Source organism: Cyprinodon variegatus, unplaced genomic scaffold, assembly GCF_000732505.1.
Source record: "Cyprinodon variegatus isolate N-32 unplaced genomic scaffold, C_variegatus-1.0 Scaffold681, whole genome shotgun sequence".
NCBI lineage: Eukaryota > Metazoa > Chordata > Actinopteri > Cyprinodontiformes > Cyprinodontidae > Cyprinodon > Cyprinodon variegatus.
The window spans coordinates 44,670-60,909 of NW_015151134.1; the positions used below are offsets into that span (position 1 = coordinate 44,670).

The window sequence follows — 16,240 nt, forward strand, 5'->3', positions numbered from 1 at the left end:
CTGTAAATATGCTAGGACAGGGTAACAAATTCCCACTGTTAACATCTGCTGTTTACTGCTTGTTTAACTTGTCTTGGAATTGTTCAAATTACTCAGAGGGCAGAGTAGAGATTTTACTCAAGTAGGAGTAGTGATACTTTACAAAATAATTGTTCAAGTAACAGTTAGACGTATGGCTCAGTAACACTACTAAAAGTAATTTTTTTTTAAATTGTTACTCAAGTTAATGTAACTGAGTAAATGTAACTAGTTCCTACCCACCTCTGTTAATAGGGAAATTGCAATACAAAACAAATATCAATGTCAGGTAGACAGCAAACAACAATTTCCTCTTTAACTAAAAAAAAAATGGCTATATCAATGAACGTACATCTCACTGAATTTCATAAAATTAATGACATTGTTATTTAATTGTTTATGTAAATAACAATCAACTTATATGGTAAGTAATTTGAATCCTAAACAAAAGTATACACATTTTAAAACTTTACATTTGCATTTTTTTAGGCATATTATTTAGATAAATGAAATAATTAAAAAACTAATAATTCATTTCATTACTAAAACAATCGTTAAGATGTACAGCCCTATTGATAACAGACTAACATAACAAGAGTAAACCAGATTTTCAAGAGAAAAACATCCAATATGATCAATGAGGAAAAGTGATTACGGAGAAAAACTAATCACTCCTGGAGAAAAAAACACAAACAGTCCAACACAAGTAGAAGATATTTGCTTGGCAAATCCTCGGCCTTTAGATCACTGAGCAACAGCCCAGGTCAGACCTTTTGATGTCACTGGATCGGTTTGTGTGATGGCTTTTAAAGCACTGAGCTCAGCTGCAGTCCACTCTATCAGACACTCTCTGGGCTTTGATTTAAATTCTTCATAAGGATGAAGATTTTCAAGATGTTTTTAAGAACTCCACCAATCATAAAGCAAATTTTACATGTTTAATTTGATGTTTATGATTAAGTGTTTGAGTTCTCTTATAAAAAACTCAATTTATATCTTGATTTCTCACACAGAAAAAATGTGAAGAGATTGTTTTTTTTCATTTATATTCCTTTATTGTAAAACCAATATTTAGATTTATAGTTATAGCAGTTTAAAACAATCCTCAAAAAAAGAGTTTTGACATGCACTTTAATAAAAATGTTTTATGTTAATCTGTGAAATTAAAACTGAAACCTAAACTTGTTTTTCAACAACAGGAAGTTTTAATAGAAGACAAATAGATGAAACCAGCAAGATGTTTGGCAGTTTCTTCCAGATTGTTTACGGCTGCTTATAAACTGCAGTAAAGGCAGTCATAAACCAGCTCAGCTTCTACCCAGATGGGTTGCAAACTGTAGNTTTAGATGAAAATAGCCACATTTTCTCAGCTCTCTTATCCATTAAGGTCAGGTACCCATTGCTCGTAGCCCAGTAACAACGCGTTAAAGAGGCAGGAGGTGAAAGGAAGGCTGAGCTAAAAGTACTTCCTGATTTACTGAAAATTAGCTGATAGCGCATGCGCATAACGGATCGTGCTTCCGGGAAGACCACAATACACTATTAACTACGGTACCAACGCAGGCTTGGACTTTTCAAAATAAAACCGACAAGTTTAACGTCGATTAACTAGAATTTTTCTTATTTACACACCTCTGGTCTAAAAAGTATTTCTTCTGTTGATATGAATATATCAGAATGATTTAAAAAAATTTTTGTTGAGACAGCCTTTTATATGGTTCATTTGTAGCTTTATTTTACCTACATATCAATTTTATCAAAACGTTGTTTAAAAAAAATCATTTTGAGAGGCTTTAATCTTTAAATTCCACATCAGATCTTAATGCAATATGGTGAGAACCATATATGGTGTCCCACTGCGACCCTAAGGGGAAAATAGTAACAGGAAACAGGGGGGTTCTTGGCAATATTCAAAGAAAAATACATTAAAAAAAATAAAAATCGCCAATTTTACAGATTTTGGCTTTCATTCTTACATTCCACATCAGACCCTGATGATCTTTGGTGAGAAATATGTAGGGGTTCCCTACTGTCACCTTGAAGTGAAATCAATTGGTGGAAACAAAGTTTTGGTCTAACAAAAACTGATATTTATTTAAATGTGCACTTTATATACTTAGTTGATATAAAGTGCATGCATTAATCATGTAAAACGCGAAATAAATAAAAAACAAACAAAATCCCCCCACTAAAATCATTCATATCAGCAGAGAAGTACGTTTTAAACCAGAGGGGTGTAATTACAACAAAAATTCTAGCTGATAAACGTCAAAATTGTTGGCTTTATTTTGAAAAGTCCAAGCCAGCGTTGGTACCGTGTTTCATAGTGTATACGTGACCAATAAAAAGCAACTAAGGGCTGGCTTGACTTTCGTTTCTGGTTGAAGCTAGCTTGAATTCAGTGATTCTTTAGGCTTTAAATGTTATTGTAAATGTGTCTCATTATAAAGATTGTGACTAAAGACCCGACATTTGGTATGACAAATGTCATACCAAATGTCATACCAAATGTCCTCAGTTTGTTTTTTGTATTTGTAAATTATGTTGAAAGTGAGCATTTGGTTAAGAAGTAATGTTCTATTCAATATGTTGTAACATAATCTTTGATCGCAATGGCAGAGGTCAGATATTTCTTGTTAGGCTTCTCCAGGTTTATTTACACTGAAGCTGGTATTTTGGTCCATCCTATGCCATTCTCCACTAGAGGGGTGAATTTTTGGGGCTGTCACTGGGCAACCTGGACTTTCAATCTACTCCACATAATTTCTATGGGTTGAAGTCTGGAGATTGACTCCAGGACCTTGAAATACGTTGAGTTTGTGCAAAAAAGTTCTGTTTGTGTTTCATTTAACTATATAATATTCTCCCAATCCTTTTCTGTATACTGTACTATACTGTATCCTCTCTGACAAACTTCAGACATGCCTGCACATGTACTGGCTTAAGCAGGGGGACATCCAGGATTTGAGTGTAGTATGTTACTGATGGCAGCCTTTGTTACTCTGGACCCAGCTCTCTGCAGCTTATTCATCTGGTACATCTGTGCAGTTTAGCAACTTTTGCTCATGATCATTTTAACCCCAAGGGATAGAATATTGCTCGGGACTCTAGATCCAGATTATCACTAACACAGATTATTACTGTGTTCTATTTTCCGCCAACTGCTTCCTTAGTTGATTTCTTTGCACCAACCTGCCTGCCTATTGTAGATTCATTCTAGGACATAATTTGATTCAAATTATTCTCAAGGATTCACTTAAACAAGCAAACATTGTGCACATTTTCCCTTTTACTTTTTTCTTTCACTAGACTTTCTTTTTATATACACTGAAACCCCCTGCCCCTGAACAGTCAGCTACCTTATTATAGATTCTAAAAAAGAATCATATTTATAATGTTGGTTTTACACACAAAGAATGAAGTAAAGACGAAATGATATATGTATTTTAAAACTAATTCTATTCCAATTATCCACAGGAAGGCCTTAAAATAGAGAATTTCATATATTACATTGGAAAAGAATAACTTTTTTGTTTCTAAGCGTAACCTGATCAGAAGAAAGATAGAAATACAATATTAAAGAGACATGGCATTTCTCATGACCGCTTTTATTATTGGAATTAGTTAATCAATTACATTACACTCTTTAAATAGGCTACATGTGTTGTTATTCATTAATACATGTAAAAGGAACAACAGTTGAGAATAATTTAGGATAAATGTAATTACAAACACACACAAAAAAACCTAGAAAGTTTTTCATGTTGTGTCCTCAGCCTCCTCTCAGACGCAGAGTCATGAAGATGGTGCTCAGCTCCCTGACTTTGTAGTCAGTCAGTTTTCCACTCTGCATCTCTCGACCTTCATGGATCAGCCTCTGCTGGTTTGCAGGAACCCCTTCTCTTTCATACACTCTCCTCTTGAAGTTCTCCACAGTCTCCTTCTCTGTGATATCATAGGTGCTGATTATCCCCTTTTCATTTTTCAGGAAAACCTGGAAGGTAGAGGGCTGGGTTGGTGGCTCAGTGATCAACAGGTACACCTGGGAGCCCGGCTGCATGCTGTAGGAGCTCAGCGTCCTGGAGTCATCGTTCAGATCGTCATTAGTGAATTTCAGCTTCTGCTCCGAAACGTGGACCCCCATCTCATTTTCGATGCACTTTTTCAAATCACCCACTGTGTGACTGGGGTTGACTATCAGCATTTGGGGCTCCCCGCCCATCAAACTGATGAATATTTCCATGATGAAACTTATCTAAAAAATGGATTTGAAAGTATTTAGTTTAGGTCAACTGTAATTTTTCACAATGAAGATGATAAAGATGTTAAAAGGGAGATGAACTTACCTTGAGATGAATTTCCAATGAATAAAGTCTCCTTTAAGTGCTCAAAGATCATTAATGAAGCTGCTCCAACGAGGCTGTTTATATAGCTACTGTCCAATCAGTCCATCATCCTCCCTCCCTTTTTCTTCTTTAAGTTTCATTTTCCATTCTCCTAAAAAGCCATGGTATGGCTTTTATTTACATAGTTTCATGACGTGCTGTATATACCTGCAGAGAGGTGAGGTGGAACACCTGTGGTTTCCCTTTTACCTGTGGGAGGGAACAGAGTGATCAGAGAATGTGAGATCAGACTTTACTTGAAGCAAAAAACAAAACAAAAACAATTCTAAGATTCCATTTTGTACGATTTATAAACAGAGGTGGGTAGAGTGCCCAAAAATTGTACTTGAGGAAGAATAGCACTATTTTACTATTTTTTACTTAAGTAAAACAATTAATTTAAGAAATTACCTAAATAAAATTTTTAAAAAGTATTTTGGTAAAAAGGCTGCTTGAGTTCAGTGTAACTGTTGGATTCTAACATCCACTTCAATGTTTAGAAACTATACTGGCAAAACCAATCCTTACGATGAGAACTGTAAATATGCTAGGACAGGGTAACAAATTCCCACTGTTAACATCTGCTGTTTACTGCTTGTTTAACTTGTCTTGGAATTGTTCAAATTACTCAGAGGGCAGAGTAGAGATTTTACTCAAGTAGGAGTAGTGATACTTTACAAAATAATTGTTCAAGTAACAGTTAGACGTATGGCTCAGTAACACTACTAAAAGTAATTTTTTTTTAAATTGTTACTCAAGTTAATGTAACTGAGTAAATGTAACTAGTTCCTACCCACCTCTGTTAATAGGGAAATTGCAATACAAAACAAATATCAATGTCAGGTAGACAGCAAACAACAATTTCCTCTTTAACTAAAAAAAAAATGGCTATATCAATGAACGTACATCTCACTGAATTTCATAAAATTAATGACATTGTTATTTAATTGTTTATGTAAATAACAATCAACTTATATGGTAAGTAATTTGAATCCTAAACAAAAGTATACACATTTTAAAACTTTACATTTGCATTTTTTTAGGCATATTATTTAGATAAATGAAATAATTAAAAAACTAATAATTCATTTCATTACTAAAACAATCGTTAAGATGTACAGCCCTATTGATAACAGACTAACATAACAAGAGTAAACCAGATTTTCAAGAGAAAAACATCCAATATGATCAATGAGGAAAAGTGATTACGGAGAAAAACTAATCACTCCTGGAGAAAAAAACACAAACAGTCCAACACAAGTAGAAGATATTTGCTTGGCAAATCCTCGGCCTTTAGATCACTGAGCAACAGCCCAGGTCAGACCTTTTGATGTCACTGGATCGGTTTGTGTGATGGCTTTTAAAGCACTGAGCTCAGCTGCAGTCCACTCTATCAGACACTCTCTGGGCTTTGATTTAAATTCTTCATAAGGATGAAGATTTTCAAGATGTTTTTAAGAACTCCACAAATCATAAAGCAAATTTTACATGTTTAATTTGATGTTTATGATTAAGTGTTAGAGTTCTCTTATAAAAAACTCAATTTATATCTTGATTTCTCACACAGAAAAAATGTGAAGAGATTGTTTTTTTTCATTTATATTCCTTTATTGTAAAACCAATATTTAGATTTATAGGTATACCAGTTTAAAACAATCCTCATAAAAAGAGTTTTGAGATGCACTTTAATAAAAATGTTTTATGTTAATCTGTGAAATTAAAATTAAAACTGAAACCTAAACTTGTTTTTCAACAACAGGAAGTTTTAATAGAAGACAAATAGATGAAACCAGCAAGATGTTTGGCAGTTTCTTCCAGATTGTTTACGGCTGCTTATAAACTGCAGTAAAGGCAGTCATAAACCAGCTCAGCTTCTACCCAGATGGGTTGCAAACTGTAGGCTGAGGCAGACATATACTGTTCTCTATTTTAAAATAATAAATCATTCACAATTAAGTCATCAGAACTCGGAGTGTCTGAGGATGGCAGCTCTCTCCTCCCTCTTAGGTAGAGGAATGTTTCCTGGGGAAAAGAAAGAGAAAAATTATCATGACTCTGCTGTTTTAAATATGATTTTGTAAAAAAAATCTTAAGAGAATTCAGGTGCTAGAAATACCTGGTGGTGCAACAAAGTATTCTTCAACTGTATTTTTTGAAAGCTTAAGCAGCTCCTCTGCACAGTCACCCTCTGTAACTGTGTCGTCCCTCAGATATAAAGCCCTGAGCGCATCAAACACATCCATTAATAAGGTCCATTAGAAACTATTCTTTGGGGCCAAGATGTACATTCAAAGCATCTGCTCAGCACCTGTCCTCCAGAACTGAATCCATCGGTTCAACCCCAGATGTGTCAACAACATGGAGCTGATCTGCAAAACGGATGGCTTTCTCCAAACATTCCAGCCCCTGTTTTGTCCGAAAATCCACCAAGGCCAGACGCTCCAGCTTGTCCACTAGGTCAACAGGGATTTTCGTGGGCTGCAAAAAATAAAGGAAGATGCCTGAGAAATTTATTCATAGTTAGACCAAACTTGGATAGGTTGGTTAATCCATGCTCCAAAACGCTCAAAATGAGACATTTATTCTATAAATTATGAGACTTGTGCCCAAATATCAACCAACTTTAGGGTTCAATCATTTTGGCTGTTCTGCAGAGAGATGTGTTTCTCTGGTATCTAAAAGTGTTTAGAATTTGGCCCCCAAAAATCATAAGAAAAACAAGTTATATCACGTCTAATTGGCAATTTCAAATGTAAACAAAAACAGACTAATAACGTTAGATATAATTTTATATGAAGTATCACAAAACAGAAGGAAATAACTTCAATATTAATTATCTGCGACATAAAAGAGGAAATTTAAATGTCATTCCCTATAAATTGACCTTTGCCTTGTACAGTGTTATGAATGGGCCTTTGAATGGCAAAATGAATAAAAAAAAAATCTATAAAAACTCTTATATAAAACTCTTATTTGTAAATAAATAAATAAACACCTATTATGAATTTTATTTTACTTCAGGGCTGTGATTGCATTGTGTTCTTTATTAGTCATTATTACCGGTGGAAGCTGCTCCTCTGCTACTGATTCCCATGTTGGCACTTTTGGGACCTGTAAGATAATCAAAATCAAAATCTCTAAAAGTAAATATATTGTTGCAAGAGCTTGATGGTGGTGTATTTAAAGTTAAAATTATTAACTTAACTTTGGGTTATGTTGGTTGGAGCTGAACAATCTTATGACATCCAAGGTGCGGCTCTGCAGACCTCTGAGTCTGCATCGTTTGGTGCTTACGGAGTAAACATTGTTTGTCAACAGGGCAAATGAAATCCCAATGCTTTCCAGGGAAACGCTACGAAGCGCGTGAAATGCTGACACCTTAAGCATATTTACCTCACTGTCTCTTCTAGTTATTCAGATGAAAATAGCCACATTTTCTGAGCTCTCTTATTCATTAAGGTCAGATACCCATTACTCGTAGCCCAGTTAACAACGCGTTAAAGAGGCAGGAGGTGAAAGGAAGGCTGCGCTAAAAGTACTTCCTGGTTTACTGAAAATGAGCTGATAGCGCATGCGCAGAACGGATCGCGCTTCCGGGATGGCTTTTTATCGGCCACAAATACACGGTAATACGGTACCAACGCAGGCTTGGACTTTTCAAAATAAAACCGACACGTTTAACGTTTATTAACAAGATTTTTTTTGTATTTACACACCTCTGGTCTAAAAAGTATTTCTTCTGTTGATGTGAATATATGAGAATGATTTAAAAAATTTTTTTGTTCAGATAGCGTTTTATGTGGATCATTTGTGCGCTTTATATCAGAATGCAGCTTTATTTTACCTACATATCCATTTCTTTCGAAACGTTGTTAAAATACAAAATAATAATAATAATAATAATAATAATAATAATTTTGAGAGGCTTTAATCTTTATGTTCCACATCAGATCTTAATGCAATATGGCGAGAACGATATAGGCCTATGGGTGTCCCACTGCAACCCTAAGGTGAAAATAGTAACAGGAAACAGGGGGGTTCTTGGCAATATTCAAAGAAAAATACATAAAAATCGTTAATTAGACAGATTTTGGCTTTCATTTTTAAATTCCACATCAGACCCTAATGACCTCTAGTGAGAAATATGTAGGGGTTCCCTACTATCACCTTGAAGTGAAAATCAATAGCTGGAAACAAAGTCTTGGTCTAACAACAACTGATATTTATCTAAATGTGCACTTTATATACTTAGTTAATATAAAGTGCATGCATTAATCATGTAAAACTCTAACTAAATAATAATAAAAAAAAAACACTAAAATTATTCCCGTTGTTACTTTGGTCCCAGCTCCCTGCAGGTTATTCCTCGGGTCCCTCTGTGCAGTTTAGCAACTTTTGCTCACAGTTCTCATAATCATTTTAACCCCAAGGGATAGAATATTGCTCAGGACTCCAGATCCAGATTATCACTAATCTTGAATGTGTTCTATTTTCCTCCAACTGCTTCCTTAGTTGATTTCTTTGCACCAACCTGCCTGCCTATTGTAGATTCATTCTAGGACATCATTTGATTCAAATTACTCTCAAGGATGCACTTAAACAAGCAAACATTGTGCACCTATTTCCTTTCGCTAGACTTTCTTTTTATATACACTGAAGCCCCCTTGAATAGTCAGCTACTTTATTATAGATTCTAAAAAATAATCATATTTATAATGTTGGTTTAACACACAAAGAATGATGTATAGAGGAAACAATATATGTATTTTAAAAATATTTCTATTCCAATTATCTACAGGAAGGCCTTAAAATAGAGAATTTCATATATTACATTGGAAAAGAACAACTTATTTGTTTCTAAGCATAACCTGATCAGAAGAAAGATAGAAATACAATATTAAAGAGACATGGCATTTCTCATGACCGCTTTTATTATTGGAATTAATTAATCAATTACATTACACACTTTAAAGTAGACTACATGTGTTGGTATTCATTAATACATGTAAAAGGAACAACAGTTGAGAACAATTTAGGATAAATGTAATTACAAAACAAAAAAAATAAACTAGAAAGTTTTTCATGTCGTGTCCTCAGCCTCCTCTCAGACGCAAAGTCATGAAGATGGTGCTCAGCTCCCTGACGTTGTAGTCAGTCAGTTTTCCACCCTGCATCTCTACACCTTCATGGATCAACCTCTGCTGCTTTGCAGGAACCCCTTCTCTTTCCTGCACTCTTCTCTTGAAGTTCGCCACAGTCTCCTTCTCTGTGATATCATAGGTGCTGGATATCCCCTGTTCATTTTTCAGGAAAACCTCGAAGGTAGAGGGCTGGGTTGGCGGCTCAGTGATCAACAGGTACACCTGGGAGCCCGGCTGCATGCTGTAGGAGCTCAGCATCCTGGAGTCGTCGTTCAGATGGGTGCTTTGGCCGTTTTTGAAGATCAGCTTCTGCATCGAAACAGGGAATCCCATCTCTTTTTCGATGCACTTTTTCAAATGACCCACTGTGTGATGTGGGTTGACCTTCAGTATGCGGGATGTCCCATCCATCAAAATGATGAATATTTCCATGATGAAATTTATCTAAAAAAAGGTATATGAAAGTATTTAGTTGAAGGTAACAGCATTTTTTAATGAGGAAGATTGAAAAAAACATGTTCAAAGGGAGATGAACTTACCTTGAGATGAATTTCCAATGAATAAACTCTCCTTCAAGTGCTCACAGATCGTTAATGAAGCTGATCTAACCATGCTGTTTATATAGCTACTGTCCAATCAATCCTCCCTCCCCTTTTCTTCACTGAATATTTTTGATATCCCTTTCTCTTTAAGTTTCATTTTCCATTCTCCTAAAAAGCCACTGTATGGCTTTTATCTATGCAGTTTCATGACGGGCTGTAAATACCTGCAGACAGGTGAGGTGGAACACCTGGGGTTTCCCTCTTACCTGTGGGAGGGAACAGAGTAAGCAATCAGATGACAATGATTAATCAGAAGTGAATGTAAGATCAGACTTTACTTGAAGCAAAACAGAAAACAAATAAAAAACAAGTCTAAGATTCCCTTTTGCATGATTTATAAGCAGAGGTGGGAAAAATACCCAAAAATTGTACTCGAGGAAGAATAACACCACTTTACCAATTTTTAATTAAGTAAAACAATTAATTCAAGAAATAACCTAAATAAAAATTTTAAAAAGTATTTTGGTAAAAAGACTGCTTTAGTGCAGTCTAACTGTTGGATACTAACATCCACTTTAATCTAGAAATTATGCTGGCAAAACTTGATGTGCAGGTTTTAGTATTTTAAAGACTTAAATGCCTAAAGAATACAAATAAATGTCATGAATATAAAATAATAAATTAGTGCATACGAAATACTTTTACCGAATATTCTTCCACATAAAACTTAAAAAAAAACAATCCTTACGATGAGAACTGTAAATATGCTAGGAAAGGGTAATAAACTTCCACTGTTAATATGTACTGTTGATAAACGTTACATTTGTTGGTTTTATTTTGAAAAGTCCAAGCCAGCGCTGGTACCGTGTTTTATAGAGTATACGTAACCAATAAAAAGCCAGTAAGGGCTGGCTTGGCTTTCGTTTCCGGTTGAAGCTGGCTTGAATTCAATGATTCTTTAGCCTTTTAATGTTATTGTAAATGTGTCTCATTATAAAGATTGTGACTAAAGCGCCGACATTTGGTATGACAAGGTGTCCTCAGTTTGGTTTTTAAGAAAGAAATTTACCTGGACTAGTTAGCATGATGGTCGGCATACCGTCTGTTTTTTTTTTAATACGAGATAATGAAAGATTAATGATGGTCTAGGAACGAAGTGATCATACAAAATCCCGATATACATGTTGAGTTTCTCCTTTTTTAAAATTTTTCTCACGCTTTCCTGTGGACATGAGCGCCCGGATAGCTCAGTCGGTAGAGCATCAGACTTTTAATCTGAGGGTCCAGGGTTCAAGTCCCTGTTCGGGCGTACTTTTTCAGAATTTGAGATTTAACTCTTGTGGCGCAATTACGTTTGCATCTGTTCAATGTAAACTATTTTTAGATAAAAATTTAGTGAATGTTTAAAAATAAACAGGAAACACTGAGGAAATAAATATCAATATATAACAATATAAATTTTAAGTCGTTTAAAGTTCATGCCTCTTTTCATAGTTACTGCCTTTTTGCTTTGTACAACATAATTGTATTGTGGATTGTTTTTTATATATAAACGTCTGATTAATAACTGTATGCACTGTTACAGCATTAAAACTACAAGAAAATGACAGCTTGATATTGCAGACAGATCCAGAAAGATCGAGAGTGTGTAAAAAATGATTAACAGAAAAAAAAAAAAAAAAAAAAAACATTTATAATATATGATAAGCAGTATTATGTGTGTGTGGCTAAACAATATTATTCTCTCTATTTTCCTTATTGCAACAAATTGCATTATTATTCTTATCAATTGCTTTAGATTTAGATCACTTTGTTAAATTTGCATTTGGGATTCAAACCCGAATCAAAATGAAACAATCAAGTTTATCAAGAAAGCCTAGTTCCATAAATCGCCGTGGTTGTAGAGCCAATCACGTTCTAGTATTTCCATCTTTCTCCTTAGAGCTAGTCGCGTTCCACTATTTCCATCTTTTCCCTGTAACCTTCACAGCCAATCAACGAAGTCCATTTACAAAATAAATAAATAAATAAATAACTTTATGTCCCTAACTTTATTTGACAACCAAATATGAGGTGTTATAATAATCTTCTCTGTATTGTTCTTATTGCAACAAATTGCTTTATTATTCTTACCTATTGTATTTCTATCAGTTTTAAAGTTATAGTTGATAGATTCAGAGCACTTTGTGAAAGTTTGCATGAATTAATGCATGCTCCAAGCAGGATTCAAACCAGCAATTTTCTCTGTTTTTTTCCCTCTTCTCTTTCTTCTTATTTCCTCCTTCTTATCCACATTATTTATTTATGGCAGTTAATTTGTTTCCTGTCTTTCTCTACTAGCTAAACCGATTAATCCAGGTGTGTTTGGCATCAGTAACCACGACAACAATGGCCTGACACACCTGGATTAATCAGTTCAGCCAGTAGAGAAAGACAAGAAACAAAGGAGCTGCCATAATTTCAGAAAGTAGTGGAGTTGTGCATACAGCCCATTGACTTCTTTTTTAAGACCAAATCAAAGACAGCCAATAAATATTCATCCATTTTCTGACATGTTTATCCCTGCACAATTCCATGTCTCTTTAATATTGTATTTCTGCACAACACAATTCTGCCACAAAGCAAAATGGCAGTAACTATGCAGAACTAGGCATAAACTTTAAATGACCTAAAAGTTGTGTGGTCCAGCCTAGGTCGATCTAGTTAGATGAATGGTTTATTTTTCTTGAAAAGAACACACATTTGAAATAAGATATTGAGTAACATAACAAAGGATGCCTTGAATATCATCAAAATTATAAAAAAAAAAAAAAATAATAAAAATTTTCAACCAAAAATGCAGTTATAGCCTTTTTGCTTTGTAGGGCATAATTTGTATTTTTATTTATTATACTTTATGACAGTTTTCCCTTTAGAAAGAAAATTATGGAGCTCCATAAAAAATATGATCTGCTTGTAATGTCAATTTTTCCATTTTCGCTCTTATCCTTGCAGTGCCAGCACTTCCAGGGGGTACACCCTGGTCTCATTTCACCAGTCCATCATAAAGCTATAAAATGACAAAGACTCACATGAAGCATTAAAACAAAAATACCAAATATCAAAAATGTGATGACAGTAACTCATTCCTAACATACTGGTTAGCCATTGATGGCATTTTCTTTCCCTTCTACTCTCTTTCAGTAAAATAGACATTACAATGCGATTTGGGAAAATAGTTATTCCATTTTTATTTTTTATTATAAAAACATATACCATTCAATATATAGGTGTATATATGTTAAGTATTATAGAATCTGATTGTTTACATTGCACATCTAAAATTGGCCACAAAATAAAACTTTCAGCTTTACAAACAAAGCAGCATCCAGAGAAGAAGAACAAATAAATAAATAAATAAATACTTTGGCTTAAGAATGTTACAGTAACTAAAAAAAAAATAAATCATCTGACAGCACTTGGAACTCACAAATAAATACGAGTAATAAATACAATAAAACCAACTACATTCATAACACAACAGGTCGAAAAACGACTGCCTGGAGTTCTATGCTGTATATGACAGGCATTGACTTGCATCAAAGATGGATTATACATTTGTCAAAAATATCATAGGTAAACTTTTGAACAAAACATTTCCCATTTCCTATGTGTGTGAATAAGGTCCAGTTATTAGGTTAAGCTTACTGCATGTTACCACTGCCTCACCTGTTTTTTTCCCTCTAATTAGTGAACAAGCAGGCACCAGACAATGCAAGACATTACAAAAATTAAGGAAAGTAAAGCACTTAATTTACAAAAAAGGCAGAAATTCACCAAGCAATGGAAAGCAATACACAGGTATTATAAAGTATTGTTTATCATATTCATCCATGTGGGAATTTGTATTAACAGATTCATTAGTCAACAGTATACTAGGTTCTGATTTCTGAACACATTTTCTCTGTAGACACAATATTTCACACAGGATAAAACAGCTTGGAAGGAAACGCAGTTAAAGAACACTTAAAATTCTATTTTTGCTGTAACACTGACTTGCAAAAGTACTAAGACTCCTTAAACGTCACTAATGTTTAATTTATTTCATTGAGATTTTAAATGTAAGGCTGACACAAAGTCCCCCATAATTCTGACAGTTAAAGAAACAATGCATGTTGTGCGTTTATGATCGACCCTGCAGTATCTGTACAACCACATTTTGGTCTGTCTCTGTACTTTGTATTAACCATCTTCCCGTCAACTGAAGAAAAGCACCCACAGAAGCGTCACAGCCTCTTCCACATGAGCTGTTGAATTCTGCAGCTCCCCCAAAGTTACTCTGGGCCTCTTGGCTACTTCTGGGATTAATAATGCTTTACTTGCAGAGCTTAGTCATTTAAGCAGTTGTCAAACACATGTTCATAGCTTGAGATGTTGTATTATAACGTAACGCTGCATAAACTTTAACACTGACCTATCTGCTTTGTTCTTTTGTCTTCATGTTCTCTTATAAACCAGTAAAGCCTCATTAGAATAGCTGTATTAATAAGGAAATTAACAAGCACACAGTCAATTTTATTTGTGTATTTCTGAGAACATTGGATTAAATAAAACTGCATATCACACCTCTTCATTTTCCACTTGCAAAAAAAAAACTGTAAGACCTTTCAGTTTTGCATTTACTTCATAATTATGTTCTACTTTGCATTTGTCCAACAGATATATCCAACTAAATATATAAAAGTTCACGGTGGGGAAAAAAGAAGAAAGTTCCAGGGGTGTGAATACTTTTGCGAGGCACTGTAAATTAATTAAACAAAGTTTAAGAAAGATTATTTTGAATGATTTTGAGGGTGAGATGATGATGATAGGGTTAAAGTTCAGACTACAAGCCAGATTAATCAATTAATTAATTGTTAATATTAAAATGTTCTTACATAAATATTATTATAAAACATCTCAACAATCTTTCTTTAGTTAAGGGATAGGAATAGGAAGATGTCTCTTTTTGGTTTGAGCCTATTTTTATCAGAAATACAGTCTCTGTTTAAATTTAGACTTCTTTTTATGTCTGAAATGTGCAGCTAAAACAGCTTTATCATAAAATATTGAAAGCACTCAGACTGGTGCGGTTCGCATAGTGCTGACGGAACAAACACCACAGAGGATAGTAAGGCTCAAAGCAGCAAAGTGTGATTGTAAAGGCCCTGTGTAATTTCTACGTGAACTCTTGTGTATCAAGGTGTTGTGCTGCTGCAGCCATGTATGTGTTAACATGGAAGGAATGAAGGACGAAACAGGAACAATCACTTGTTTTCTATCAACAGCTGCACTTTGCACACCAGATCTCTGGCCAGAGTCAAAATCTGCTTGATGTTGTGGTGCTCAGCCATCTCTGAAAGACAAAAAAAAGTAAATAGTATATATTTTTACTGCAACAACACCCTGAATAAGCTTTATCAATCACCTACCATTTAACAGAACTTGAAGGCTTTTCATTCACCATCCCAAGAAAATATTTTACTTAATTTAAAAGAGCAGTACTTGGTCTTTGAAACTGTTTGCATAAGTGTACAGATAAATGGCATACTAGGGCAAATTAAAACAGCTAATCATTTCACACAGTTGCTCATAAAAGAAATAAAAATGTTTCTATTGAAAAATCATATTTTAAACATGAATAAAAATTCATTTAGCCAAATTAGGGTAGAGTGGTTTTTTTGCCCTAAAAATCTTCAGAAAGAGCAGCATGCTTATCTATCAACAACCTTGGGCGGTGAAGGTAAAAACTGCGGAATCTGAGAGCCAGAAACACTCCTGCATACAGTAACATTTTTCACTATTTTTTTATTATTATTATTATTATTACATACATTTTGTACGACAGAGTATTAGGGCCAGGCTAGAAATGTTTCTTTTAATTTTGAGAATAAAGTTGTAAATTAAGAGAATTAAGTTGTAATATTACAAAAATAAAGTTGTAATGTTATGAGAACAAAGTTAAAAAATAAAGAGTATGAAGTCATCATATCACAAGTCGTTTCAGAAAGAAAGCTTCAAGCTCTGACCAGCATATGAGGGCCGACCAGCATCATCAAACAGCAACATGAGTCCACTTTGACATACTGCCCAATTTGATGCTCGTGTGCTAAACGTTTTCCTTATTTTTCAAACC

At 34.4% G+C, this 16,240-nt stretch overlaps 4 protein-coding genes and 1 non-coding gene across 7 annotated transcripts in view; 1 reads left to right on the top strand and 4 right to left on the bottom strand.

Moving 5' to 3' along the window:
* Positions 1–1,083: 1,083 nt before the first annotated feature.
* On the bottom strand, positions 1,084–7,940 carry gatc (glutamyl-tRNA(Gln) amidotransferase, subunit C). 2 transcript variants are annotated; one of them, XR_001481827.1, is made up of 6 exons: positions 7,608–7,940; positions 7,464–7,514; positions 6,712–6,881; positions 6,520–6,623; positions 6,267–6,425; positions 1,084–1,321 (listed from the first exon to the last, which is right to left on the bottom strand). XR_001481827.1 is itself a non-coding variant. In XM_015394334.1 (5 exons), exons 1-5 carry the CDS (start codon positions 7,788–7,790, stop codon positions 6,364–6,366), a joined length of 570 nt encoding a protein of 189 aa, XP_015249820.1. In that variant the 5' UTR covers positions 7,791–7,940; the 3' UTR covers positions 6,136–6,363. The 2 variants fall into 2 exon arrangements, 1 of the variants encoding a protein (XP_015249820.1); XM_015394334.1 differs by lacking the exon at positions 1,084–1,321 and having other exon boundaries at positions 6,136–6,425.
* On the bottom strand, positions 3,790–4,261 carry LOC107097256 (polyubiquitin-like). The gene has a single exon (XM_015394335.1). The coding sequence runs from the start codon at positions 4,259–4,261 to the stop codon at positions 3,791–3,793; it is 471 nt and encodes a 156-aa protein (XP_015249821.1). The 3' UTR covers position 3,790.
* A 1,458-nt stretch (positions 7,941–9,398) lies between the features above and the next one.
* LOC107097259 (polyubiquitin-like) lies at positions 9,399–10,131 on the bottom strand. The gene is made up of 2 exons (XM_015394339.1): positions 10,084–10,131; positions 9,399–9,988 (listed from the first exon to the last, which is right to left on the bottom strand). Exon 2 carries the CDS (start codon positions 9,974–9,976, stop codon positions 9,497–9,499), a length of 480 nt encoding a protein of 159 aa, XP_015249825.1. The 5' UTR covers positions 9,977–9,988; positions 10,084–10,131; the 3' UTR covers positions 9,399–9,496.
* Positions 10,132–11,322: 1,191 nt separating this feature from the next.
* On the top strand, positions 11,323–11,395 carry trnak-uuu. The gene has a single exon. It is a non-coding gene; the product is annotated as a tRNA-Lys (tRNA).
* Positions 11,396–13,030: 1,635 nt separating this feature from the next.
* The window catches only part of LOC107097267 (small G protein signaling modulator 1-like), a 21,207-nt gene continuing 17,997 nt past the window's right edge, over positions 13,031–16,240 (bottom strand). For both annotated transcript variants that reach the window (XM_015394359.1, XM_015394360.1), the window contains one exon: positions 13,031–15,460. In XM_015394359.1, the coding sequence (XP_015249845.1) occupies positions 15,372–15,460 (89 nt within the window). In that variant the 3' untranslated portion in view covers positions 13,031–15,371. The remainder of the gene's footprint in view (positions 15,461–16,240) is intronic.

Excerpts from the sequence above, each read along its gene's own strand:
- LOC107097259 (XM_015394339.1), bottom strand. The coding sequence starts at position 9,976 with ATGGAAATATTCATCATTTTGATGGATGGGACATCCCGCATACTGAAG.
- LOC107097256 (XM_015394335.1), bottom strand. The coding sequence starts at position 4,261 with ATGGAAATATTCATCAGTTTGATGGGCGGGGAGCCCCAAATGCTGATA.
- gatc (XM_015394334.1), bottom strand. The coding sequence starts at position 7,790 with ATGCTTAAGGTGTCAGCATTTCACGCGCTTCGTAGCGTTTCCCTGGAA. Across the intron at positions 6,882-7,463 it reads CAGAGGAGCAGCTTCCACCG|CCCACGAAAATCCCTGTTGA; the intron begins GTAATAATGACT and ends TATTTTTTGCAG. Across the intron at positions 6,426-6,519 it reads ATACTTTGTTGCACCACCAG|GAAACATTCCTCTACCTAAG; the intron begins GTATTTCTAGCA and ends TCTTTTCCCCAG.